This window comes from Bufo bufo, chromosome 3 (assembly GCF_905171765.1).
Source record: "Bufo bufo chromosome 3, aBufBuf1.1, whole genome shotgun sequence".
NCBI classification, from domain to species: domain Eukaryota; kingdom Metazoa; phylum Chordata; class Amphibia; order Anura; family Bufonidae; genus Bufo; species Bufo bufo.
The window spans coordinates 368,811,258-368,839,045 of NC_053391.1; the positions used below are offsets into that span (position 1 = coordinate 368,811,258).

The following is a 27,788-nucleotide window of genomic DNA, read 5'->3' on the forward strand; positions in this document are numbered from 1 at the left end:
CATATTTCTCCCCGTCCATGGCACAGACAGACTACAGTCATTGTCTCCGGCCCATCATGTAACCCCATCCTCACCCATGTCACATTTCTCCCCCTCCATTTGATTGCTCTAACACCTAAAGAAATTTTTTTTTTTTTTTTAAACCTGATGTTTCTCCAGATGATCTTATGCTAAAAGTCATGGTAATAGAGTCTCAAAGGTCTATAGAAGCAGGTACACTATTTTTACAAACCTTTGAGACTCTATTAACACTACTATCAACATCAGGTCATTTAGAGAAACAGCAGGTTTTTTTAATTATGTTTTTCCTTTAGGTGTTAAAACATAACTTTCATTTGATTGCTGTAACACCTAAAGGAAAAATCTTTTTAAAAACCTGCTGTGTCTCTAGATGACCTTATGTTGATAGTAGTGTTAATAGAGCCTCAAAGGTCTGTAAAAATAGGGTAACTGCTTCTATAGACCTTTCAGACTCTATTACCACTGCTATCAACATAAGGTCATCTTGAGAAACAGCAGGTTTTTAATTTGATTTCCTTTAGGTGTTCAAGCAATCAAATAAGTTATGTTTTAACACCTAAAGGAAAAAGATAATTTAAAAAAACTTGCTCTTTCTCTAGGTGACCTTATGTTTATAGTAGTGTTAATAGAGTCTCAAGGGTCTATAAAAGCAGTTACCCTATTTTTACAGACCTTTGAGACTCTATTAACACTACTATCAGCATAAGGTCACCTAGAGAAACAGCAGGCTTTAAAAAAATCCCTTTAGGTGTTAGGGTAAATTGCAATCAAATGAACGTTATGTGTTAAGATTAGGGTCAGAAGCAGACAAGCGGGGTTTTGTTTAGCCTCTTGGGTATTAGTTTTTACATTCATAAAGCTCCACATTGAGCTTCCAGCAGCAGACAGATGCCAGGGCACTTCTGTGGTCACCTCACCTGGGCACATGGTCTTTGCTCAGCAGAGTCCTGCCATACATGCTGGGTAGATGCTAGAATGGATTTGTTAGAAGGAGGTCTGTGACGTCACTGGTCACATGCTCCTTCATGGTCACATGATCCACTGTGAGAACGCAGGCTTCCTGTCTTCAAAGTTCACACCCTCCTGCTGTGTTCAGCTCCAGAGAGAAGGGGGTGTGAAAGGATGGACCAATGGCAGGGCAGCTAGCTGATACTGGCCAATCAGCAGCCTCCTGCTCCTATCTACAAGCGCAGCTTAGAGTGAACACTGGCTGGGGAGGGGAGGGCGCCCGGCAGCAAGTAAGTGATTAAAAAAAAAAAAAAGAGGTTTGTTTTTCCGCCCACCCCAGCCTGCGCCCTGAGGCTGGAGCCTCCCCAGCCTCTGTGTCGGCCCGGCCCTGATTAGCAGTGTCATTATACAGGTGGGACTTGTAGTTCTACACATACAACATGCTACAGAGTCTCCCAGCAGGCAGACATGTCACTCAGGGCAGCACTTGTATTCACTCCCCTTGCAGTGTCATTATACAGGTGGGACTTGTAGTTCTACACATACAACATGCTACAGAGTCTCCCAGCAGGCAGACATGTCACTCAGGGCAGCACTTGTATTCACTCCCCTTGCAGTGTCATTATACAGGTGGGACTTGTAGTTCTACACATACAACATGCTACAGAGTCTCCCAGCAGGCAGACATGTCACTCAGGGCAGCTCTTGTATTCACTCCCTTAGCAGTGTCATTATACAGCTTGGACTTGTAGTCCTACACATACAACATGCTGCAGAGTCTCCCAGCAGGCAGACATGTCACTCAGGGCAGCTCTTGTATCCACTCCCTTAGAAGAGCAGGGGGAGGGGCAGAGATTGTTTTTATTGCAGGTAAACAAAGGGCCAGAAAAGAACCAGGGAAATGAGGAAAAATTATTTATTTTTTGGCATAAAACTTGCTTAGCTCAGTTATATATCAGATTTTCAGTGCTATATTATTTTTTTTCATAACTCGGACAACCCCTTTAAGTATAGATGGTATAGAGATATGAGGGGAAGTCACATAAAGGAGGAGATCATCTGCATAAAGCGCAAGCTTATGTTTCGTGTTCCCAATCACAATTCCTCCAATATCAGGATTGTTCCTAAGAGCCATTGCAAGATGCTCCATAGTCAGAACATAAAGGAGAGGGACACCCCTGGCGCATGCCATTATGAATCTCGAACGAAGGTGCTAATATACTATTAGTTCAGACTCGCAGCGCCCCGCTCTTAGCCAGGGAGAAGGAGCTCAAGTTCTCGCGAGATTCGCGAGAACTTCAGCCTCTAGACATCCGGACCGAGCGCCATCTTGGAGTCCAAGATGGCGCTCGGTCCGGATGTCTTGAGGCTGAAGTTCTCGCGAATCTCGCGAGAACTTGAGCTCCTTCTCCCTGGCTAAGAGCGGGGCGCTGCGATTGGATGCGCTCGCTGCCAGGGAGAGCATAACCACGCCCACCAGAACTTAGAGAACAACGCCTACTATAACTTCGTCGCCTCATTTGCATATGAGGCAACGAAACTAACGGAGAGCGTAGCGGGCGAACGGGGGTCCATTTGGAAAAAAAAAATGGGTCTGGACATCAGTGAGAGCAGCCCCATAAGGTCGTATAAGAATTTAACACACCATTTTCTGATGAAAGGTCCTCTTTAATGCTATCTTCCTTCCTATATTATCTTGGCATTTAAGTGTGGCTATCCAGCTAAATCAGCAAAGAAACAATGTCAATATACATCACATGTCATAGTGTGTCCCACAGGACTCATGTTGGTCAAGTTGGAAGTTCCTTTGTAGTGGATAGCCTCCGTGTCCCAGATCTATTAGCCTCCCACACTGAAAAACACGATGGCAGCGGAGGGATGGTGTGCCAATCCGGGAGAGATATCTCTGGCAAACCAAGAGCTGCTATAAAGTCCGCCAATTCTGAAGGATCTCTCAGCATCAAGCGTTTGCCCTTGCGACGGACCACTAGATGAAAAGGATATCCCCACATATATGGGATCTCTCTATCCCTGAGGCAGTCCAGTAGAGGGCGTAGCGCCTTCCATTGTAGTAAAGTGGTGCGGGATAGGTCTTGCAATAGAGAGATGCGAGCACCATTATATTCAATAGTAGATTGATTGCACACTTTCCGCATAATTTCCTCCTTTACAGTGTAATAATGCAAACAACAGATAATATCTCTCGGCTTGGAGGCATCAGGGTTGGGAGGCGCCAAAGCTCTATGTGCCCTGTCAATTTCCAAATCATCTGTGATAGACCTGTCTAGGGTTGTCTGTCCTGTAAGGTGGACACGAGATCTGCAGTGGATACAGCCTCTGGAAGACCCCTGATCCTAATGTTGTTTCTTCTACTTCTATTTTCGATGTCTTCATGGAGGCGATACAGTTGACTTGTATGTGCTGATCTCTAGTGTCTCCCTTATTCTCAAGGTCATCTAATCTGGATGTTAAATCATCCTGTTGAGAGGCCACTGCTTCTACCCTTTCTTCAATGATTTGTAAATTGCTAGAGATTGTGTGTAGCTCTTGTTTATATGATGTCTCCAGTCTCACTATAAATTGCTCCATTTCTTGCCTAGTCGGCATTGGTTTTACATGTTCTCTCCAATCCCCTTACCTCGTCCTGTGTAGGTGGTGTTGCGGATAGTGAAGGAACAGGAGGAGGCTGCGCTGTATATTCCTGCGTAGAGGCTTGGTGCTCCGTCGCTATTGCGCAAGATGGTGGCCGCCTCCGCATGGTTGTCTGGTTATGGAGATGGCCTTCTGAGACCAGTAGTGGCCCATCCTGCTCTTCCCCCGCCAATCTCGAGCCCTGCATTATTGGACCTGTGGCTGCGAGCGGTGAGTGTGGCTGTATGGCGGCACTTGTTCTGTGTGCCGTGGGGGAGAAGACTGCTGCATGGGGGTTGTGGCCTATTAACGACTGCCCTTCCAGGACGAAGAAGTGCTGAATATCACTGCGCTCTGGTACCGGTGCTGATGGGCCAGCTGTGGAGCCCTTTCTGGTCCGAACCATTGAGGCTCCGATAAGGCCGTCTGGAGAGTGAGGAACGGCTGTTTTGTAGTCTCTTGGCAGGAGCTCACATGAAACGCGTGTTCACTACGCCATAGCCAGCGCCCCATTGAAATGAATGAGTCCGCACCCATTCCGCAAAATTGCGGGAATGATGCGGAACCCTATCATACGGTTCACACTTCAGTTATTTGGTCAGTTATTTCCATCAGTTATTGCGAGCCAAAACCAGTACTAAAGCTTTCTCATAGCTATGCACCTGTTCTGTGTTTTTAACTCACCAAATAACTGGTGTGAACTCAGCCTAAGGGCTCATGCACACTAAGGCCTCTTTCACACTTGCGTTGTCCGGATCCGGCGTGTACTCCACTTGCCGGAATTACACTCCGGATCCGGAAAAACGCAAGTGTACTGAAAGCATTTGAAGACGGAACCGTCTTCCAAATGCGTTCAGTGTTACTATGGCACCCAGGACGCTATTAAAGTCCTGGTTGCCATAGTAGGAGCGGGGAGCAGGGGAGCAGTATACTTACAGTCCGTGCGGCTCCCGGGGCGCTCCAGAATGACGTCAGAGCGCCCCATGCGCATGGATGACGTGATCCATGTGATCACGTGATCCATGAGCTTGGGGCGCCCTGACGTCACTCTGGAGCGCCCGGGGAGCCGCACGGACGGTAAGTATACTGCTCCCCGCTCCCCACTACACTTTACCATGGCTGCCAGGACTTTAGCGTCCCGGCAGCCATGGTAACCACTCTGAAAAAGCTAAATGTCGGATGCGGCAATGCGCCGAAACGACGTTTAGCTTAAGGCCGGATCCGGATCAATGCCTTTCAATGGGCATTAATTCCGGATCCGGCCTTGCGGCAAGTGTTCCGGATTTTTGGCCGGAGCAAAAAGCGCAGCATGCTGCGGTATTTTCTCCGGCCAAAAAACGTTCCGTTCCGGAACTGAAGACATCCTGATGCATCCTGAACGGATTTCTCTCCATTCAGAATGCATTAGGATAATCCTGATCAGGATTCTTCCGGCATAGAGCCCCGACGACGGAACTCTATGCCGGAAGACAAGAACGCAAGTGTGAAAGAGCCCTAACATATTTTTCTTCCTTTCCGTTTGTTTACAGGTCCGTACACAGAACCATTCATTTCAATGGGGCTTGGAAAAAAAATGGAAATGTTTCCGTATGTTCGCATGTCGGTTCCACAAAAAAAATAGAACATGTCCTATTCTTGTCCGTTTTGCTGACCAGGACAGGCATTGTTTGAATGGATCCTCAAAAAAAAACGAATGCAACATGGACGTCACATAGATGTCATCAGTTTTTTTTGCGGACCTCTTTGATTTTAAAGCCCAGAATCAGTCTTGGGGTTTATGCACATGACCATATGTATTTTGAGGTCTGCAAAATGTTATTAATGCGGACAATATGACATGTTCTATATTTTTGCGAAACGGAAATACGGACATACGGAAACGGAATGCACACAGAGTAACTTCCATTAAATTTTTTTTTTTTTTTTAAATTTTCTCCTTATTGGGGCATGATAAGAGTAACATAAGAGAATAAGATGTTATACATTCACAATTATTGGCATAAGGATCAAATTACATTGATTCAGTATAATGCATACAATATTTCAAGAGTTCTTTTTTACTTAGAAGAACAGAAAACGTCCCTACCCAACTAAACCCCAGAACCTAGCTCCCACCAAGGATCTAACACAATATTTTCATGAGTATGTACAGGTCCCTATATTGTGACTCGTCAGAACTACTTTCCTAGTCTACCATGTACCTGAGCTTCTAAATACCATTTAGTTTGTGTGAATGGAGAGATTAATTCTCGTAATTCTGCTGTGTACAAAGAAAATTCAATAAATTTCCTCAATTTTTTGATAAACTTAGCTACTTCTCTTTTTTTATTTTTGCCTACCTCCAATCTTTCCATATACAGCAGCTGCTTCACCTGACCTACAACCTCATCTTTGGTTGGCAGTGTCCCAACCAAACAGTGTCGTAGGATACATTTCTTTGTTGACATAAAAATTACATGTATCACTGGTTCTCCCACCCGTTGTCCCGATATTTCGGATTGATCCCTTGGAATATATTGGAATATGCACTGTTGAGGATTGAATAGCACCTCCACATTCCATATCTTATGAATGAGTGCAATAACTTCTTCCCAGAGGGATTTCAGATTTTGACACTTCAATAAACCATGCAGGAGGTCTGCTTTGGGTTGTGAGCGCATTGTCTAAGGTAATGTGTTGTAGCATCTTTGGAAGAAAGATCAAATGCATAGGTTGTTTTATGCATAATTCTTAGCTGAGTTTCTTGCCATTGCTCGCTTTTAATTGCATATCTAATATAATCTAATCCAACCCTCATTTTTCAGGCAAGGTCTGAGTCTTTAAGTTCCTTCTCATAATGTTTAAATGCCCTTCTGACTATACCTATGGATTGTGTGTTTTGGATGTTGCGGTATAGGTCAGAGAGCGGGATTATTGACTTATCTCTACCCAACAGGGCCCCAAACCATGTCATCCTTTCCGCCTCCCCCAAGGTCGCAGATTGTTGTTTACAGTAGGATTTTAATTGGTGATACGGTAAGTAATGGGAATTAGACATCTGATATTTGGAACTAAAGGCTTCCCAGCCCATTAAGTTTTGTTCCAACACGTCGAACACGTCTCTCAGTTTATTAATACCTTTATTTTTCCATTCCGTATACATTTTGTTCTGACGTCCCTAAGGGTAGGCCGGCAAGGACCACAATGGCATCATGGGTGATAAATACATTGGTAATTTATAAATCTTTCTTATTGCCTTCCAGGCCATTATTGTGTCTCTAAGTAATATCGACGTTTTGATGTGGGCCGGGATGTCTTTCAGTCTGGTATGCAGTAAGGCTGAAAGATCCCAGGGATGTGCTAGTTCCTGTTCTACTTGACCCGCCGAGAAGTGTGTGGTGCCCCATATCAAATCTTTTACATGTCTAAACAATGCTGCTAAGTTATAATGTCTAATATTTGGCATTTGTAGCCCTCCTTCCCATTTCAGCATACAAAGTTTCTTATATGCTATACAAGGTCTCTTTCCCTTCCATAAAAAGGCAGTGAACGTTGATTGTAATCGCATAACATCTGTGTGTTTCATTAACATTGGAATTGTTTGTAAGGGATATAGTAGCTTAGAGAAGCTTACCATTTTGATCAAGTGTGCTCTCCCACACAATGATAATAGCAACTCCCTGCATTTATCCAATTCCTTCACAATTTTTTGTATCAGTGGGGGGTAACGAGATTGGGGATTTGCTAATTTTAATTCCCAGATATGTGAGGAATTCTTTCCTCACTTCCACATTGTCCGTCATTGTATCATTTAAGTGTCGCAAAAATAAAAGTTTACTCTTTTTCACGTTTACTTTATAGCCTGTGCCTGAATCATAATAGAGGAAGGTGTCAGATTCTTTTCAAGTGTACCCCTGGGGTTTTCATATATATCAACAGATCATCTGCAAAACTTGTCAATTTTACGACTTGATTCCCTACTGTGATCCCCTCTTACAAGTCAGATTGTATGAAATATTGCGCTAATGGGTCAAGTGCTATATCAAAAAGTAGAGGAGATAAAGGGCATCCTTGTCTGGTGCCTTTTCCCAGATTTATAGTAGTGGACAAATAACCAGGTATATTTACTTTTGCCTGTGGGTTTGTATACAATGTCGTTAAGTAGATGCAAAATGCTCCCTGTAGCCCCATTGCATACTGCGCCTAGCCATCGCCAGTTAATTCTGTCAAAGGCCTTTTCCGCATTGGTTGCTAATAGTGACGGGTTTTCATATACTCCCAGCCTCTTAAGCCCATCTTAAACTGCTAGTACTGTTCTAATGTTAGTAATAGCTGAACGACCTTTGACAAAACCAACCTGGTGGCTACCTATTAAGTCTGGCAAATAAATTGCCAATCTATTCGCCAGTAACTTCGACATAAATTTTATGTCTTGATTAATGAGAGATATTGGTCAAAAAGAGTCCGGGGTAGTCAAATCTTTGTCTGGTTTGGGAAGTATTTTAATGTAGGCTAAATTTCCCGATGGCGGTATTCTCCCCCCATTCAATATGGAATTGAAAAGTGCTATAAGTGAGGGGGCCATCACATCTCCCAATGCTTTATAAAATTCTGCAGGATATCCATCTGGGCCAGGGGCTTTATTATTATGAAGATATTTTATGATGGTCATTAATTCCTTTTTAGCGTTTTAAAATAGCTAGGGCCTCTTCCGACAATTTCGGGAGGTTGATTTGGTTGAGGAGATCAGTGGCACGTGTTTTATCATATGGGTCTTGGCTATATAGGGACGAGAAATATTGTCCTATTATCTCTACAATTTTTTTTGGGGTGTGTTTGGAGAGATCCCTTAGCATCCTTCAGGGGGTTGTGGGGATTCGCTCTGGTAGGCAGGGTAAGCGGACGCAGTACAGAGGCAAAAACAAGGTTGTAAACAAAAGTTCAGTGTTTATTCTCACACAGAAAGGAAACAAGCCAAAAGTAAATGTTCATTTTTTGGTGCCTGTTCACACCACACAAAGTTCACAGTGTAAAAAGACTTCACCTGGTCAGCAGATGATTTTCACCCACAGTCCGCAGCAGGCTTTAGAGGCCTGTTTCCCCAGCCTATGGCTCTCACAAATAAATGTCTCAGTGTCTCAAACCACAGACTCCTCAGCTCCTCTGCCATGGAGGATAATCCACACCCAGCTGAGCTGCTGGCTGGGTTTTTAAACCCCAGCCCAAAACCTGGCCTGGACGTGGGGAACAGCCACCCACCCTGCTCTTTGGCTGCTCCCAATAAGAACCGGCCCGGATCGGCTTTTCAGCCACACTAAGAATAAACAGTGTCAGCAAGCACTAGCTGCGGCTGACACATTAAATAACCGGTTCTTATCTCACCGAGGCCAGGAACCTCGGTGACACGTACCTTCCGTCAATGACGGACCCTTGCGCCTTCCTACATACCTCCCCCCTTTGTTCAACCCTGAGGGGGTGAACACACGCCAGACAGTGTACTCGGGACAGGGCATCCGCGTTTCCCTGTAACCGGCCTGCCCTGTGTTCTACTGTGAACTTAAAGTTTTGCAGCGATAAGAACCACCTGGTGACCCGAGCATTCCTCTCTTTGGCCTGGCTCATCCACTTGAGAGGGGAGTGATCGGTCACCAGACGGAATTTCCTCCCCAACAGATAATAGCGGAGAGACTCGCGTGCCCACTTGATGGCCAGGCACTCTCTCTCTCTCCACTATACTGTACCGGGTCTCCGCTGGAGTGAGCTTACGGCTGAGGAAGACAACGGGATGCTCCTCCCCGTTGACTTCCTGAGACAGTACAGCACCGAGGCCCACTTCTGAGGCATCAGTCTGTACCACAAATTCCCTCTTGAAGTCGGGCGTCACCAAAACCGGGGACCCACACAGTGCCGACTTCAAAGCGGAGAAAGCCTCTTCCGCCTGGTCATTCCAGCGGACTATCACGGACTTACGTCCCTTTAAGAGCCCTGTCAACGGAGCCGCTAAAGTGGCAAAATGGGGGACAAACCTCATGTAATAGCCCACCATTCCCAGGAACGACTTTATTTGTCTAGAGGTGGCAGGTCGGGGCCAATTCCGTATCGCCTCTATCTTGCTCACTTGGGGTTTGATGACTCCGCGCCCAATGACATACCCAAGGTATTTAGTCTCCTCTAACCCTATCGCACATTTCTTTGGGTTAGCTGTTAGCCCCGCCTTTCGAAGGGAGTCCACTACGGCCTGTACTTTGGGCAGGTGACTTTCCCAGTCTGTACTGTGGATGATAATATCGTCCAGGTAAGCCGAGGCGTACCGCCGATGTGGACGAAGTACAATGTCCATTAGACGTTGGAAAGTGGCGGGGGCGCCATGCAGGCCAAAGGGTAACACTTTATACTGGTACAGCCCCTCTGGTGTAATGAAGGCAGTTTTCTCTTTGGCAGCCTCCGTCAAGGGTACCTGCCAGTACCCTTTGGTGAGGTCCAGAACAGAAAAATACCTGGCTTGACCTAATTTCTCAATTAGTTCATCCACCCGAGGCATTGGATATGCATCAAACTTTGATATCTCGTTTAATTTCCGAAAATCGTTACAAAATCGTAACGACCCGTCTGGCTTGGGAATTAAGACTATAGGACTAGCCCACTCACTTTTAGACTCCTCAATGACATCCAGCCGCAACATGAGTTGCACTTCCTCCGAGATGGCTTTTCGCCGAGCCTCGGGTACTCGGTATGGCTTTAACCGGATTTTTGCCTGAGGCTCAGTGACAATGTCATGTTGGATTAAGGAAGTGCGTCCAGGGAGGTCTGAGAACACATCCGTGTTCCGACTAACGAACTCCCTGGTTTCCTGAGCCTGTTTAGAGGAGAGGCTGTCAGCAATTTTTATGTTGGCAACCGCTTCCCTCACATCAGACCTAGGAGCCGGAACCTCTTGCCCAAGAAAGCCCGGCCGCGGACTGTCTTCCGTACAGGTTTCCCTATCCTTCCAAGGTTTTAGCAAATTAACATGGTAAACCTGCTCCGGTTTTCGCCTCCCCGGCTGGTGTACTTTGTAATTTACTTCTCCTATTTTTTCACGTACCTCGTAGGGCCCCTGCCACCTGGCTAGGAACTTACTGTCCACTGTCGGCACCAGAACCAAAACCCGATCACCCGGGTTAAAGTTCCGGACCCGAGCCTGCCGATTATAGATCCGACTCTGGGCTCGCTGAGCGGCCTCCATATGTTCCTTGACAAGAGGCAAAACGGTCTCTATCCGCTGTTGCATCTTAGTAACATATTCCAGGACGCTTTTATGCGGAGTGGGTTGTTGTTCCCACGCCTCTTTGGCTACATCCAACAAGCCACGAGGATGTCTGCCATATAGCAATTCGAAGGGCGAGAACCCAGTAGAGGCCTGGGGCACCTCTCGCACTGCGAACATGAGATAGGGCAGAAGAAGGTCCCAATCCTTCCCATCTTTGGTCACCACCCTTTTTAACATGGTTTTTAGAGTTTTATTAAACCTTTCCACCAGTCCGTCCGTTTGTGGATGATACACGGACGTCCGTAACTGTTTTATACACAGCAACTTGCAGAGTTCCCTCATGACCTTGGACATAAAAGGGGTCCCCTGATCAGTCAGGACCTCTTTAGGTAGCCCCACTCGGGAGAACATCTCCATTAGCTCTTTAGCTATAAGTTTTGCTGAAGTATGTCGCAGTGGCACTGCCTCCGGGTACCGAGTAGCGTAATCAAGGACAACCAAGATGTGTTGGTGTCCCCTAGCGGACTTTGGTACAGGACCTACTAGGTCCATAGCGATTCGCTCAAACGGTACCTCAATGATCGGGAGGGGTACCAAGGGACTGCGGAAAAGGTGCTGGGGGCTAGTTGCCTGGCAGGTCGGGCAAGACTTACAGAACTCGTCCACCTCTTTAAACACACTGGGCCAGTAAAACCGTTGTAGTATGCGGTCCTGTGTTTTCTGCATTCCCAGATGACCCCCAAGAACATGCTGGTGGGCTAACTCTAACACGAGTTTGCGATAAGCCTGGGGCACCACCAACTGTTCAACAGATTCACCTCGCAGCTGATTTACCCGATACAACATATCCTGATGAACCACAAAACGGGGAAACACTGATTCTGCCCCTGGTTGTTGTGGTTCACCATCTATTATTAGTACATTTTCCCAGGCTCGGGATAAGGTTGGATCCCGGTGTTGTGCGGTACCAAAATTATCCCCTGAGACATTGAGGTCTGCCAGCTCAGGCCCCGGTGGCGAGTCTTCCATGTCTCCCACCATTACACTTAGCGGGGTTGTTTCCCCCTCTTCCACCGAAGTGGCGGTCACCCCTACCGCGGGACCTTCGGACTCAGGTTCCCAGGGTTCTGGTCTCCCCCCTGAGCCGGGCCATTCTGCTAGGGTTACACCTGTATCATGCGTATCAGTCACTCTCGGAACCGGCCACAGTGCCGTGAAACCCGGGAAGTCTCTCCCTACTATAAGTTCATAGTGGAGGTGGGTTGCAACAGCCACCTCGTGGATCCACCTGCCGGAAACCGTAGACAGAGACACTATAGCAGTAGGATAGTCTTTCAAGTCCCCATGGATACACATGACTCCAACCTTACGGCCGGTGTACTCAGTGGAGCGTACTAGGGAAGCCCTTACCAGGGTCACCAGACTTCCTGAGTCCAACAGAGCCTCTGCTGGAGTGTCTCCCACCTCAACCTGGCACAGGTGGTTCAGAGACTCCGGAGCACCCACTGCACATAGTTTCCTGGCATATAATGACTGACGGAAGCCACAGTTTGTGTCCATGGGTTCCCCCTGACGTGGACAGTCCGCTCGAACATGGCCTGGCTCTCGACACCGCCAGCATATTATTGGAGCGGGGTCTACAGGGGTTATATCCGGGGCAGGTTTGATGGGCACCGGTTGTTGGGTCCGGGGTGGAGAGTTACGGGATCTGACTGCCCCCCTCCCAACAGAACCCCCCTGTAAGTTCCGGGTAGCCTCATAGCGCTCCACCAGGTCGACCATCTCCAGCGCATTCCCTGGGGAGACCTGGCCAATCCATTGCTGGAGAGGGGGTGGCAGAGCCCTCCAGAACCTGTCTGCTAATAACCGGTCCAACATAGCCGTGGGGCTAAACACGTCAGGTTGTAGCCACTTTTGTAACAGGTTAAGCAGGTCATAATACTGGGGTCTCACGGGCTCCGCTGGGTTGAACCCCCACTGATGCACCCGCTGGGCCCGGACCAGCACATTCACCCCCAGTCTTGCCAAAATCTCCCCCTTTACCTTTGGGTAGTTGGCCGCTTGATCATCAGGCAAGTCGAAAAACACCCGCTGGGACTCTGATGTCAGAAAAGGAGCGACGATCTCAGCCCACTGGTCTTGGGGCAGCTTTTCCCTGGTGGCCACTTTTTCATACATCGCCAGGTAGGTCTCGATGTCGTCTGCGGGGGTCATTTTAGGGATCGCTGCACGTACTGCTTTCCGGGCATCGTGTACGCTTGGGGTTGCTCCTGCTGACTGTAACGCCATAACATGTTGTAGCAGCAACTGGTTGGTCTCCTGCTGCTGCTTATTAGCCTCGCGTTGTTGCAGGTTAGCCTCCACAAGGGCCTTCATAACAGCCTCCATTTCGTCTCTTGACACCGGTTTGAATCTAGCCGGTTTGATAAATGACATACAACCGTGAGAGAAAAAATTAAATTTCGGCGTTCACGCCAGCCTCACTGCGCTTGCCCGCTCCAAGCCACCAATTGTGGGGATTCGCTCTGGTAGGCAGGGTAAGCGGACGCAGTACAGAGGCAAAAACAAGGTTGTAAACAAAAGTTCAGTGTTTATTCTCACACAGAAAGGAAACAAGCCAAAAGTAAATGTTCATTTTTTGGTGCCGGTTCACACCACACAAAGTTCACAGTGTAAAAAGACTTCACCTGGTCAGCAGATGATTTTCACCCACAGTCCGCAGCAGGCTTTAGAGGCCTGTTTCCCCAGCCTATGGCTCTCACAAATAAATGTCTCAGTGTCTCAAACCACAGACTCCTCAGCTCCTCTGCCATGGAGGATAATCCACACCCAGCTGAGCTGCTGGCTGGGTTTTTAAACCCCAGCCCAAAACCTGGCCTGGACGTGGGGAACAGCCACCCACCCTGCTCTTTGGCTGCTCCCAATAAGAACCGGCACGGATCGGCTTTTCAGCCACACTAAGAATAAACAGTGTCAGCAAGCACTAGCTGCGGCTGACACATTAAATAACCGGTTCTTATCTCACCGAGGCCAGGAACCTCGGTGACACGTACCTTCCGTCAATGACGGACCCTTGCGCCTTCCTACAGGATATATCTGTGGCTGTTTCGCGTATGTGCGTGTTAAATTGGCCAACATCCTCCCCACCTTGTCGCCGTACCTAAACAATTTCACCTTTTTACAATCTGCAAACCATTTAGCTTTTTCTTCCTGGTAATAATCAAAATTATGTTTGGCTGTGACCCAATTTAGCTTGTGTGTATCAGTGGGATTAGCAAGGTAAGTCGTATATCCTGCCCGAACTTGCTGAACTGCTTGTTCATATTTAGTATTGGTATCTCCCCCCCCCACCCCATATTATATAAGTATGTATTCAACCACTCAAAACTACCTTTGCTGTTTCCCAAAACAATTCCGGATTTTGGGAGTGGGCATCATTGTCCTGTGCATATTCCCACCACCACCCATTGAGCCGGTCAATAAATGCTTCATTGGACATCAAACGTCTTGGTAGCCTCCAAATATAATCTGTGCCCCTAAGAGTTGAATCAGCAATGTCTACCCATACCGGCGCATGATAGGAGATGACTAAATCCGCAATACCTGCCACTTGCGCTCTCTGACTCAAAAGCGGGATTTGATGAAGCAATTTTATGGATTTTTTGTTTTCTGTCCTCCAATTAATTTCGCACTCTATTAAAATCCCCCGCCACTATAATTTGTGAGGATCCTTCTTGCAAGATAGAGGATTCTAGAATTTGATAAAATCCCGTTTGGGAGGTGTTAGGAGAATAAATGTTATACAGCCTCAGAGTCCCACCTAGAGTCTAATTCTACCTTCAAAATTCTGCCTTCTGTGTCAGAGTCAACCTTTTTCAGCTCATACTGTAAATTCTTGTGTAAGAGAATTATGACCCCTGCCTTCCTTCCCTTCGATGAAGAAGCAATCACTTGTTCCACCCACATTTTCCTCAATCTTCAGAAGTCTTGCTCCTCCAAATGTGTCTCCTGTAACAGAGCAACGTCGGCCCTCAGTTTCTTGAGGTGTCTTAGTATCATGGTTCGTTTATGTGGAGATCGTAGACCTTTAACGTTCCAGGTGACAACTCTCATGTTAACCCTGGTATAAAAGATGTTACAGGAGACACAATTGTGATAGAGGTAATCCCCTCTTGCATCATCCTTAGGTGAAAGACCTTATCGGCTAGGAGCCTTTACTTAACCCATCTAAAACTTTCCCCCAACCCCTTCCCCGTGGAACTGCAAAACCCCCCCTACCATCCACCTTGATAACTCATACTGTAAAACTTCTCTTTTTTCGCGCAACTCGAGGAGCTGTCGCAACTCCCTGCTTTCTTAGATAGACTATCCATCTACTCCAAAAAAGACTTGTTCCGCCCTCCATAGCCCTTTTGAAACATAATTAAACCTTCAAAGCTGTTTCTCTGAACCATGTCAATAACCCCAAAACATCACCATAACATCCCCTGAACTGGACAATATATCCTCCACTCCCTCTAGGGTTCATGTCCCTGAGGGCTCACGTGACATCTCGACCAGTCCATTTGGTAGGTGACCAATCTGTGCAAATGATCTTCCAGCTTGTGCATCCCAAATTTCAACCTTGTGAGTCACCATTATCCTCAAAGATGGTCGGTGATCTTGGGGACAGCTGTCTAGCTAAAGTTTTCTCCCGTCTGCCTCTGCTTGATATTCCACCTCTCTGTCACGAGTTGGAGGTCCCCGGAGAGACCACCGCGTCGTCAAGCAATAAACGAAAATCAGGTACAGACACATAAGAGTTTATTGCACAAACAAAAACATGAAAGGCAGCACAGAGAAAACATGAGCTCTATGTACCGTCAGCACAGTGGGAGAAAACCCCCACTGCGCCACTGTCTAGTAATACTCCAGAGGGGCGTAACTAAGCAACTCCTGGTGTTCACTAGAGCCCTAGATGGTAGGGTTAGACTTAGCCGCAGGAAGTTGCCAGGGTCCACTCTGGAGCGTGACCTAGACAGTGACAGCAGGAGCGAATGGACAACAGGTACCAGAAGGTACCGACGGCACATAGGCAAACATAACATACAGGTAAATACAAAACAGGGCAAATAATAATACAAACAGGAGTTCACGCAAGGGAGCAGGAGTGGCAATGAGCAGAGAAGGACTTGCTCCACCAGTAGTGAACTGCATGGCCTTGTCATGCCACTCTGCTGCAAAGGCTTACTGAACACAGACATCAGAATAAACACAAAGTAACTAAAACATAACTGGCAGAACAGAAAGACAGGAAAGAGGACGCAATGAACAAGTAGGGGAACTCACAGAGCACAGACAGACAGACACAGATCCCATGGGTCAGCAGCATGGGAGAGAGTACAAACCAGGAACAGGACAGACAACACACACCAGGAGAGCTGACACAGAACTGAGGAAACCTCAGGCTTATATACAGGCTCCATGGGTGCAGCAGAGAGACCACACCCATGGAGCAGACAGAGGATTAACTCCTAATAGACACACAGGGGAGTTAACCCATACAGAACCACAAATAACACAAAGGAACAGAACTTCACCGAGGAGTGCCGAACGAGCAAGAACGGAAGGTCACAGTCAAAGGTAACGACTGTGACACTCTCAATCTTGGTTCGGCTTAGTAAGGTAACACATCGGCGTCCGTATCCAGTGTGTCCATGGCGTCACTTGGAGAGAAAAATGTCTCTACGCAGCCATCCGTGCGAAACACTCTCAAAGTCGGTGGATATATGAGTGCAAATTTTATCTTCCATTGCACCAGGAGAGAGCAGATTTGAGAAAAGAATCTCCGATGTTTGGCCACTTCCGCTGAATAATCACTAAAAAGTAGCACTTTGTGGTCTTGGATCATCAGTGGCTGTTGACGTCTTCTGTATTCAATATTGCCTCTTTCGCCGCATAATTTAGATATTTCACTATTGCAGGTCTCGGTCTAGCACGGTCCATTTCTGAGCCCGGATTCTTAGCTGGTCCCAGCCTGTGTGCTCTTTCGCCCGTGAAGGTGCCCTGTAGTCCCAGGGCCTGAGGAATCTCTATTGCGCATATGTGCTTGAGCTGGCTTGGCGGTATTTTCTCTGGCAGGCCTACTATTCTGATATTGCTCCTTCTGGAGCGGTTTTCCAGGTCTTCTATTTTATCTTTGAGAGCCTGGTTTACGGTGAGGACTTCCCTTATCTGGGATTGGGCCCTTTCTAGCTCTTCCTCTACTAGCCATGTCCTCTGTTCCAATTCTGTGATTTGGACGGCTTGTTGGGAGACCTCTCTTTGTATCTGCTGGAGTAGCTTCTAGCGTGGATTTAATGTCAGGCGCTAGAAGTTTAGCTACCTCAATAGCCATGGACCTGCAAGATATGGTGAGGTCCTGGCTTGGAGATTGAGTTGTCTCCACGTCCCCCTCGTCCTGGCCTTCTGCCGCCGGCTGTCTCGGAGGGGTTGCGACGCTGACCTTGTTAGTCTCTGCGCCTTCTCCACTGCCACCATCTTACCTCGCGGCACCTGCTCGTCTCCCAGCGCCTGCTTCACGCGCGGACCAGAGGGAGCGTTCTGCAGCAGGTATTTCTCCATACGGGTCTTCGTGAGTTCCCCGCAGGTATTCGGTCGGGGCCTGGCGCTGTTAGGGGGGTCCTGGCTCGATGTTCGGGCTATGGGACACGGAGCTCCACTTTCCTCCCTCCTTACATGCGCGCGCCGAAACCGGAAGTTGCAACTTCCCTTTTTTTTGCAGACCCGTTGAAATGAATTGTTCCGCATACGGTCCACAAAAAAACGGAACGGATACAGAAAGAAAATACGTTCATGTGCATAAGCCCTTACAGAATTTTTCTAATGAAACGATCAATCTGCTCAGCTCCTCCTGCTCTATAACATGTTTCCTTCAGCCCAGACATCATGTTCAACCTGAAAGGTTCCCTTTAAAATAGTTTTATTGGGAGACTGTTCTCTCCACTCCGTTATAAATAGACTTGGCATGAAGTACTTTTTTCAGGGATGTGTTGGCACCTAATTAAATAGGGAATATAAGGAGTCAGTACTTGGGCTTTCCTGTGTCATTTGAGCTGAACCCCAGTTTTGCCTGCCAAAGGCAAATGGTGAGTGGGCAGGGGGGAAAGAGTGTGAAAGAAGAGTTTCAGATCTGTACCTATGAGTAACACTGTCCTATATATAGACTATGCTGCCTAGAGGTTTCCCGATAGAAGCACTTAGTGTCAGCACTAGGTGACATGTACACACTAGGCAATGTTTGAATTTATCAGTTTTAAGAAATGCTGAAAACAAGTTTAAAGGGGTTCTCCAGGATTTTTATACTGATGACTAGATATGAGCGAATCGACTTTGGATACTTCATGACCTGAGAATAGGTCATCAGTATCAAAATCCTGGAAAACCCCTTTAAAAAATGGGAATTAGCTCTAGTTCTAACATCTAGCTATAGGAAGAGCAGTGGCTTCTGTTTCCTGGAGCCTCTGCTTCAATGATCCTATTAGAAGCAGGATATGGAAGATCACACACTTACTACTGTCTACCCCTGTGGCACATTTAAACTTCAGGTTGGGGCTACAGTTTAATACATTTTCCACCAATTAATGCTTTGTTCGTGCAGCATTTGACAAATACCATTGCAAAATACTATAACCAATGATGCAAATATAAAAGTTTGATACATTTTAATTTCAAGGGGTTGTCTCATGAGCACCAACACCTGGATCTGAACACTTTTGTAATTGCATGTTATTAACAACGTAGTATCGCCACTTTACAATATCTATCTGTATGGCGCCACCTGTTGTTTGCCCTTTTGCTAATTGTTTCTGCCCTGCTCACTAAGACGGAAACACATGTTTAGTTCCATAGTTCATTTTTAACCACATGCAGTAGAAAGGACACACCCCCTAGAAAGGACACGCCCCTTAGCCCTCTTTCACACGGGCGAGTTTTCCATGCTGGTGCAATGCGTGAGGTGAACGCATTGCACCCACACTGAATCCGGACCCATTCATTTCTATGGGGCTGTGCACATGAGCGGTGATTTTCACTTATCACTTGTGTGTTGCGTGAAAATCGCAGCATGCTCTATATTGTGTGTTTTTCACGCAACGCAGGCCCCATAGAAGTGAATGGGGCTGCGTGAAAATCGCAAGCACCCGCAAGCAAGTGCGGATGCGGTGCGATTTTCACGCACGGTTGCTAGGAGACAATCAAGATGGAGACCCGATCATTATTATTTTCCCTTATAACATGGTTATAAGGGAAAATAATAGCATTCTTAATGCAGAATGCATAGTACAATAGGGCTGGAGGGGTTAAAAAAAATTAATATTATTTAACTCACCTTAATCCACTTGTTCGCGCAGCCCGGCTTTCTTCTGTCTTCATCTGTGAGGAAAAGGACCTTTGATGACATCACATGGTCCATCACATGATCCATCATCATGGTACTGGGTCATGTGATGGACCATGTGATGAGCGCAGTGATGTCAGCACAGGTCCTTTTCCTCAAAGATGAAGACAGAAGAGAAGCTGGGCTGCGCGAACAAGTGGATTAAGGTGTGCTACATTTTATTTTTTTATTTTTTAACCCCTCCAGCCCTATTGTAGTATGCATTCTGTATAAAGAATGCTATTATTTTCCCTTGTAACCATGTTATAAGGGAAAATAATAAAATCTACACAACACCTAACCCAAACCCAAACTTCTGTGAAGAACTTCGGGTTCGGGTCTGGGTACCAAACATGCCGAGTTCTCTCACGCGCGTGCAAAACGCATTACAATGTTTTGCACTCGCGCGGAAAAATTGTGCATTTTCCCGCGACGCACCCGCATCTTATCCGGGCCAAAAACATGACGCCCGTGTGAAAGAGGCCTTAAACTGCCAGGTTGAAATAAATCTAGCAGAATAATAAATGTGGAGATCTCTGGATCCCTGTGAGGTACAGGGCTGGCTCTAAGCTTGTTAGAAAGAGAGAGGCATGGTATCTGATTTAAATTTTTTATTTTAATCATAGGATAACCTCTTCCCAAACAGTGGCGTATTAGTACTGCACTGGATGGATTTTTAAACATGGTGCCATAGCAGCGGGGTGCCTGCTATTTCATACAGCAGACACCCGCTGCTCATGTCCACGACTGGCAATAATGCCAGTCGTGGATATTTAACACTTCAGCTACTGTGGTCAATCCTGACCATGGAATCTGAGCACATCCAAACCCAGAAGTGCACGCTTCCAGGTATGCTTCGGCTCCCTCCAGCGGCGTTCAGAGGAGCCAGAGCTTGTATACAGTAGCCCCTGTATCCAAGCAGGACTCCATAGGAAACAATACATTTCTCATAGGCTTTAATGCTAATGCATTGGAGTCTACGAGAATAGCCATCTAATGATTGCTTATTATAGTTCCCTATGGGAACTATAAAAAAAAAAAAAATTCAAATCACCCCCCTTCCCCCCCAAAAAAATTTAAGAAAAAATACATATCATGGGTATCGCTACATTTTTGGTCGCTTCATTTTACACAATTTTTTTAATAAAAAGTGATCAAAAAGTCGTACACACCCCCAGAATGGTATCAATGAAAAGTACAGCCCCGCAAAAAATGAACACACAGCTCCGTACATATAACTCCCAAAAATTTATAGGGGTCAGAATATGGCGACGAAAAAAAAAAAAATTCCCCAAGGTTTTTATCATTTTATCTGTATCAAAATGCAGGAAAAACTATGCATATAAGGTATCGTTGGATTCGTACTGACCTGTAGAATAACTGGTCAGTTTTAGCGCACATCGAACGTTGTAAATAAAAAACCTGTAAAACTGAGGACAGAGCCACCACTCCTCAGAACAGTGATTGACAGGCTGCTGTGTGTACCCTTATGGACATCTTGTTAGGCAATGCAGAAAGGGGCGGTCGCTGTCCTCATGAATACATACGGCCAGATTTATCATTACACTTACATCTTAGGCCCCTTTCACACGGGCGAGATTTCCGCGCGAGTGCAATGCGTGAGGTGAACGCATTGTACCCGCACTGAATCCGGACCCATTCATTTCTATGGGGCTGTGCACATGAGCGGTGATTTTCACGCATCACTTGTGCGTTGCGTGAAAATCGCAGCATGCTCCTCTTTGTGCGTTTTTCACGTAACGCAGGCCCCATAGAAGTGAATGGGGTTGCGTGAAAATCGCAAGCATCCACAAGCAAGTGCGGATGCGGTGCGATTTTCACGCACGGTTGCTAGGTGACGATCGGGATGGGGACCCGATCATTATTATTTTCCCTTATAACATGGTTATAAGGGAAAATAATAGCATTCTGAATACAGAATGCATAGTAAAATAGGGCTGGAGGGGTTAAAAAAAAAATTCAAAATATCTTAACTCACCTTAATCCACTTGTTCGCGCAGCCGGCATCTCTTCTGTCTTCTTTCTTCAGGACCTGGGTAAAGGACCTGTGGTGACGTCACTGCGCTCCATCACATGATCCATCACATGATCCATCACCATGGTGATGGATCATGTGATGAGCGTAGTGACGTCATCAAAGGTCCTTTTCCTCACAGATGAAGACAGAAGAGATGCCGACTGCGCGAACAAGTGGATTAAGGTTAAATATTATTATTTCTTTTTTTAACCCCTCCAGCCCTATTTTACTATGCATTCTGTATTCAGAATGCTAATATTTTCCCTTATAACCATGTAATAAGGGAAAATAATATAATCTACACAACCTTGAACCCAAACCGGAACTTCTGTGAAGAAGTTCGGGTCTGGGTACCACAGTCGGTTTTTTATCACGCGCGTGCAAAACACATTGCACCCGCGCGGTAAAAACTGAACAACGGAACGCAATCGCAGTCAAAACTGACGGCAATTGCGTACCTACTCGCGCGGGTTTGCCGCAATGCATCGGGACGCATCCGGACCTAATCCGGATACGCTCATGTGAAAGAGGCCTAACTCCACTTTTACATATGTCCATAGTCACTTTTGGCTAAGTCAGATTTATTAATGGTCCTTCAATACTGTGATAAATGTGGTTTGACGGTAGCAGTTTATCCTTCAGTAAGCGGCTTTACAAAAGTCGCACGTCTTTACGAAAAAGTCGTATGTTCTATTTAAAAATTCGCATAAGATAATCATGGTCCTCACTGGAGTTGTCGCAATAGTAAATCTGTCTAGAGATTAATTTACATAAGAAAACACACCCACTTTCAGAAAACTGGCGAGCATAGCGCAGAGCCAATAAAAGTCACAAATGTTTGCGCAGTTTTAGCGATTGCACAAAAATTTGCGACTTTTTCACTCCATTATTTTGACTTGAGTTAATGATAAATCTGACCCATAGTGTATTCTTTCAGTGCCCCAGTAGTCAGACGGCACAACATTTTTTTTTTTGTTCCGTTTTGGCTGCTAGTAATATACTGACTTGTATTCGCAATATGCTGCCCGTACATTTGACAGTATATAACTATACAATTTAAATAACGCTTCAAAGGCACTCCGTGGATGTACTAGGTGGTGGCAGCGGTATCGCAGCAGAACCGCAAAGTCTGCCGCATAAAGGAAGGCACTGTAATAAATATAACGATACTGCGCTCTGGGACTTTAAGTATATTGAAATTAATGCAGGGATATCACAGATTATTACAATTCAGCACATGTGTATACACTGTTATACAAGTCTTTATCTGGCTATGCCAGTATACCTGTAGTATGAACTCCTGTCTGTATGTTGATCCTCCTGCTTGTGCTTCTGTATTTGGTGCGCTGGTGCGGCTTTCTGAAAATCGGAGATTGCCGATTGAGTGATTGTTGCTCACCAAATCCTCGATGCTGGAGTCCGGGAAATGAGGTGGTTCAGGTTTTAGTTTTAGTCTAAACCTCTACTGATTGCAGCATCGCGTCACAGGCCGGGACGTGAAGCTACACACTGACTTGCACGCTGACCTGCACGCCGACTCATACGAAACCTGAACCACCTCATTTCCCGGACTCCAGCATCGAGGATTCGGTGAGCAACAATCACTCAATCGGCAATCTCCGATTTTCAGAAAGCCGCACCAGCGCACCAAATACAGAAGCACAAGCAGGAGGATCAACATACAGACAGGAGTTCATACTACAGGTATACTGGCATAGCCAGATAAAGACTTGTATAACAGTGTATACACATGTGCTGAATTGTAATAATCTGTGATATCCCTGCATTAATTTCAATATACTTAAAGTCCCAGAGCGCAGTATCGTTATATTTATTACAGTATATAACTATAAACAGACAGATCCACTTCAAAAGGGTTATTCTTTGAAATATTTTCATACAGTATAAAAGTCCTGAAAGGCAGCTAATAGCCGTTTTATAGGAATTTGCCATATTTACAACATAAAGTATACCTCATATTGTTTTTGTTTCCAAGTGTCCACTTTTGCTGCTGTTACAGATCTGTGCTGGGGGTGTGTGGTTTTAGACAGAATATGTCTGCTTCTCCCCCTAGGAGCTGACAGCATAGTCCTTTCTTCTCCTGCAAAAGGTGTCTTCTCAGCACCTTACAGAGGCTTTGATCCTTCCCTTACAAGCAGGGCAGAAAGCTATTTCTTTTGGCTGCTCTTCAATGTACAGACAATCACTATGCTGGCTATGGGGAGAGGGACTGAGGATCCACTAGCGCCCAGCAATAGATGGAGGTGCACATTGCTATAAATTTCGAACATCAGGTGGCTCCATACTATGCAATAACTCTAAGGACTCATGCACACGACTGTATGCCCTCCGAGACATACGGTCCGTGAGCAGGCCATATGTCCCGGAGCGGCATACATCGTGAGCACGGGAGCGCACAGCATCATAGGTTACTATGATACTGTGCGCATCGGGCCGCCCGTGGGACTATTGTCCCGCACTCATATGATAGTAACCTATGATGCTGTGCGCTCCCGTGCTCACGATGTATGCCACTCCGGGACATATGACCCGCTCACGGACCGTATGTCTCAGAGGGCATACGGTCGTGTGCATGAGCCCTAAGGGTACAGGTACAGTTTTTTGGATGAGGTTTTGAGGCTTTTCAACCAAAGCCAGAAGTGGATCCACCAGGAAGAAGAAGTATAAATACTTTCTTTATGTTTCCAATCCACTTCTGGCTTTGGTTGAAAATTCTGCAGGCAGATCTGCCTCAAAACCTTGTCCAAAAAACTCTGCGTGGCCGTACCCTAACTCTTCACTGGAACTTTTTTCAAAAGCATTCAAAGATGGGTTCACATCACGTTTTTGCCATCCGTTTAACCTATACAAAAAACGTATATGTTAATGGATGCCTCAGATGCATGCCATACAATGGCATCCGTTCACCATATTATTCCATTGTAAAAAAACTAACAAAAAAAACGTATGCAACTGGACCTTTTCTATACACATCTAAGATTGCCAACCATATCCAGGTAAAGTAGGGTTTAGCAACTTTTAATTGGCCTTATGCACATTAGTGTATCATGGCTCAGACAAACCTCAAAATTTTATGGAGCCAACTATAGAAGATTATAGGGCCCTACTGTACACTGCTGAGATGTAAGAGTATTTCTGTAGGATTCTACATAAGTCTAATGGGAAATAAAATTGCCTTATTGCTAGGGCAGAATATCTCTATTATATGGTGCCATATGAAAGCACCATACATTTATCAAGTGTGTACCGCTCTCTAGTACTTGGTCACTGGACTGCTCGTCCTCCATATCCATAAGCACTTCATGTGGGAGATTTGCAAAACTGTTGTAGAGGAAAACTGGCTTAGTTGCCAATCAGATTTCACTTCACTTTCCAAAGGAGCTCTGAAAATTGGAAGGTGGAATCTTATTGCTTGCCCTGAATAACTAAGACAGTTTTCTCTTACACCCCTTTTGATAAATCTCCCCCATGTGTCTCCTCTAGTAGGGAATACTTCTATAACATGGTATGCATGTATCCCTGTACCAAATTGCATTTCACATTTTACTTCACGTATCTAGGGTTCTCAGAACTCACAGAAACCGTTACATAAATACAGTATACATATTTTATATTAACAGCTCTTTTTACGAGCAGCATTTTTATAAGCTTTATCCAAAATTCAATCCATACCCTGTAAAGTTGCACTTCTTCTCCACTCTTCTTCTTCAGGAGCTGGATTTGCTCTTGTAGACTGCATTTCTGAACCTGCAGTTGGCAAGCTTCTGCTTGGAGTGGCCTTATTTCTTCTCTAAGCCTTTGCAACTCTTCCTGTGCCTTCCTTATGGCCCGTGCCCCTCTTTCAACGTGCTCGAGGAGTTGAAGAAGTTTGGGTTCATAATGGTCTTGTAGAGTACTGTGTTGTTCTTCAGTTATGCTTTGTAGCTCCGCAGAGAGCCGTCTTCTTTCCTGAAGTTCACGTGAGATTCGCCTCCGTTGCGGAGCTCTAAGTCGCAGTTCTTCCTCCTGTCTCTGTTGAGTTAAGATATTCCGCAGTTGGGAAAGTTCCTCTGTCAGTCGAACTGCAACAGTCTCTAGCTCTTCTTGTTCTGCAGTTTTCTGAACTAATTCCTGACGTCGATTTTCTAGTTGGTATTGGGATGCTACACATTCTTTAGTCACTCGGAACAATTTACGGCGTATTCCTCGTATCTCTTCCCTCAAAGTGTCCCTCTCAAGCTCTACTTGAGCCTTCTGTCCATATGCCTGCACTACCTCCTCATGTGCTTGTTTTACAGCTTCCAATGAGGGCTCACGAAGTAAGGCCAACTCACGTATGAGCTCCTCTCTTTCTCTTTCCAAGTCTTCCACAGCTGCGATACAGTATTGGAATCTTACCCCTATGTCCTCTATGGACAAAAATTCGGTAATGACTGGTGAAGAGGGACTCGACTGTGCATGTACCCTGGAAAGACAGGAAACGGCGTAATATAATAAAACAGGCAAACGTTTTTCTAGGAATGGATACGTATTCATAAATGTAGTACTCTTAAAACCATCTTTTTGCAGGTACAAATGTATGATATAACCCCCTGGCCAAATTGGTAGGAATGGCAGAAACTGAAAACATCTCCACCAGCTAATTACATATATACCACAAACAAATGCATGTGATGTGTAGTATCTGTAGTAGGCACTTAGGTAGGGGCTGCAGTGGCTGAAGAGTGAGAACAAATGCTCGTTTGCCTTTTGAAAAATTGAGGAAAAGTGGATTAAAAGGTAGAAACCATACAGAGAGGAAAAAAGGTTGTGGAAAATATAGGTATTGGAAGTGGACGGAGTTGCTTGAGGCCCCACAGAATGTGGGTTTTTGGACTCCAGCATTGTAAATCTAATCCTGCAGTGGTGTTACATTTGTTCTACTCTATATCACAGCAGAGTAATACGGTTTAGGAGGATTCTCACTAAAGCCTAAACAATACTTTTTTTTTTTTTGGTCTAGAATCATTCAGAACTAAGTGTTCAGATATGACCAGCTAACCCCAGCACCCCATAATGGTTCCTACACACATACATTTGGTCTGGCATGTTACATGTTTTTTAATGGAGATTTTCAATTAGTGTTTTTTCTTCACATATTCTTCACATAGGTTATGGGAAAATGGCTGAAAAAAAAAGCAATTGTTACAATGCTGTGATAAAAAAAAAAACTGCAATGGACACAAAAATGCACTGCAATTATAAAAATGCCACTATAAAAAATGCATGCTTGTGTGTACTGTGTTTCGTAATTCTGGAGTTGCCATATTTTTTCAAAAAGCACAATATGAAAACATGCCATAAAAATGTGTGAACGCAGCCTAAATCTTTTTATGATTCCTTAACCTCAGGGGGTAAAGATAATCAGTGACCACCCACTTTCCAGTGTAAGAACACTTGTCTTCCTAGACCCTTTTGAGAGTGGGGTTAGCCGCTGGAAAGCATCTTTAGTATTCCTTTTTCTTATAGTTTGATTTCTGTCTTGAAGATCAGTTTTTTTATATATTCATTTTATACAAAGAAGCCCATATTTCTATACATAGGATGTTATACATACACATTTATTCATTCTCATAATTAGAATTTCTACTATGCTGATGTCTGGGCATGCTGCTGTTCCTGTACAATCACATCTCTTTTGTCTGCGTGTCATTACATGAACTATTAGTGTGTCTGCTTATTAGACAGTCACACTCCTCGACCACAGTAATGTCATTTCATGCATTATCTTTATCTCCCTACCGCTACACTGTTAGCCCATGTGGCACTTTAAATCATGTCTGTCTATGCTGCTTCAGTGTCATGTGTAGTTCTATGTTCCTTGCCCCCGAACATCTGAAATACTTAATTTTTGGCTATGTGTGGTTCTGTCTAGTGTTTTCTACTCCTTGACCCTCAACTACTACTTCTTCCCATATCTAGAAATGTGTCTTCTTTGTTGATGTGGTCCTATTATATGTAGGATCTTACCTCCCTTCTTGAGAACGTTCCCCTTCATCCTCTGGACTGGACATTTCATCTGCTCAAACTGACTTCTTTGGTATTAATAAACTACGCACAAGAGCCTGTGGGTAATGTTTCCCCCCTTCATAGGCAGGGTGAGACTTGTAAGCTGTCACTTTATCTTCCACATGCTTCACACAGAAATTGGGCCCTTGAGTCTAGCTGGGCACGCCTGAGATGACACTGCAGCTCTTGCTGGCAGTGATATAGTTTGCCAGGGGTTAATTTATACAGTGCCAGAACTGCAAGGATTGGCTAATGCAATATAAGTCTGTCAGCTGCGCCCAGTGTGCTTGGTCAGGCCCAGTGAGATGCCTGCTCTAGAAGCAAGTACCAGCTGCAGCATCATTTCACGTAGACATAGCTTTTTCAGTAGAACAGGAAGGAACTGGAAAAAAAAGCTGAGCTATTTTAAGGATAAGTTTCATATATATATGTAACATTAGTTGAGGCTCTACGTACAT

General features: G+C 45.4%; 1 protein-coding gene across 1 annotated transcript in view; it reads right to left on the reverse strand.

The window, feature by feature from the left end:
- Positions 1-27,500, reverse strand: part of SYNC (syncoilin, intermediate filament protein) — a 44,436-nt gene extending 16,936 nt beyond the window's left edge. The window contains exons 1-2 of the mRNA XM_040424585.1: positions 27,292-27,500; positions 24,976-25,747 (exon numbers count right to left, since the gene is read on the reverse strand). Coding sequence (XP_040280519.1) covers positions 24,976-25,747; positions 27,292-27,335 — 816 coding nt within the window. The 5' untranslated portion in view covers positions 27,336-27,500. The remainder of the gene's footprint in view (positions 1-24,975; positions 25,748-27,291) is intronic.
- Between the last annotated feature and the right edge of the window lie 288 nt (positions 27,501-27,788).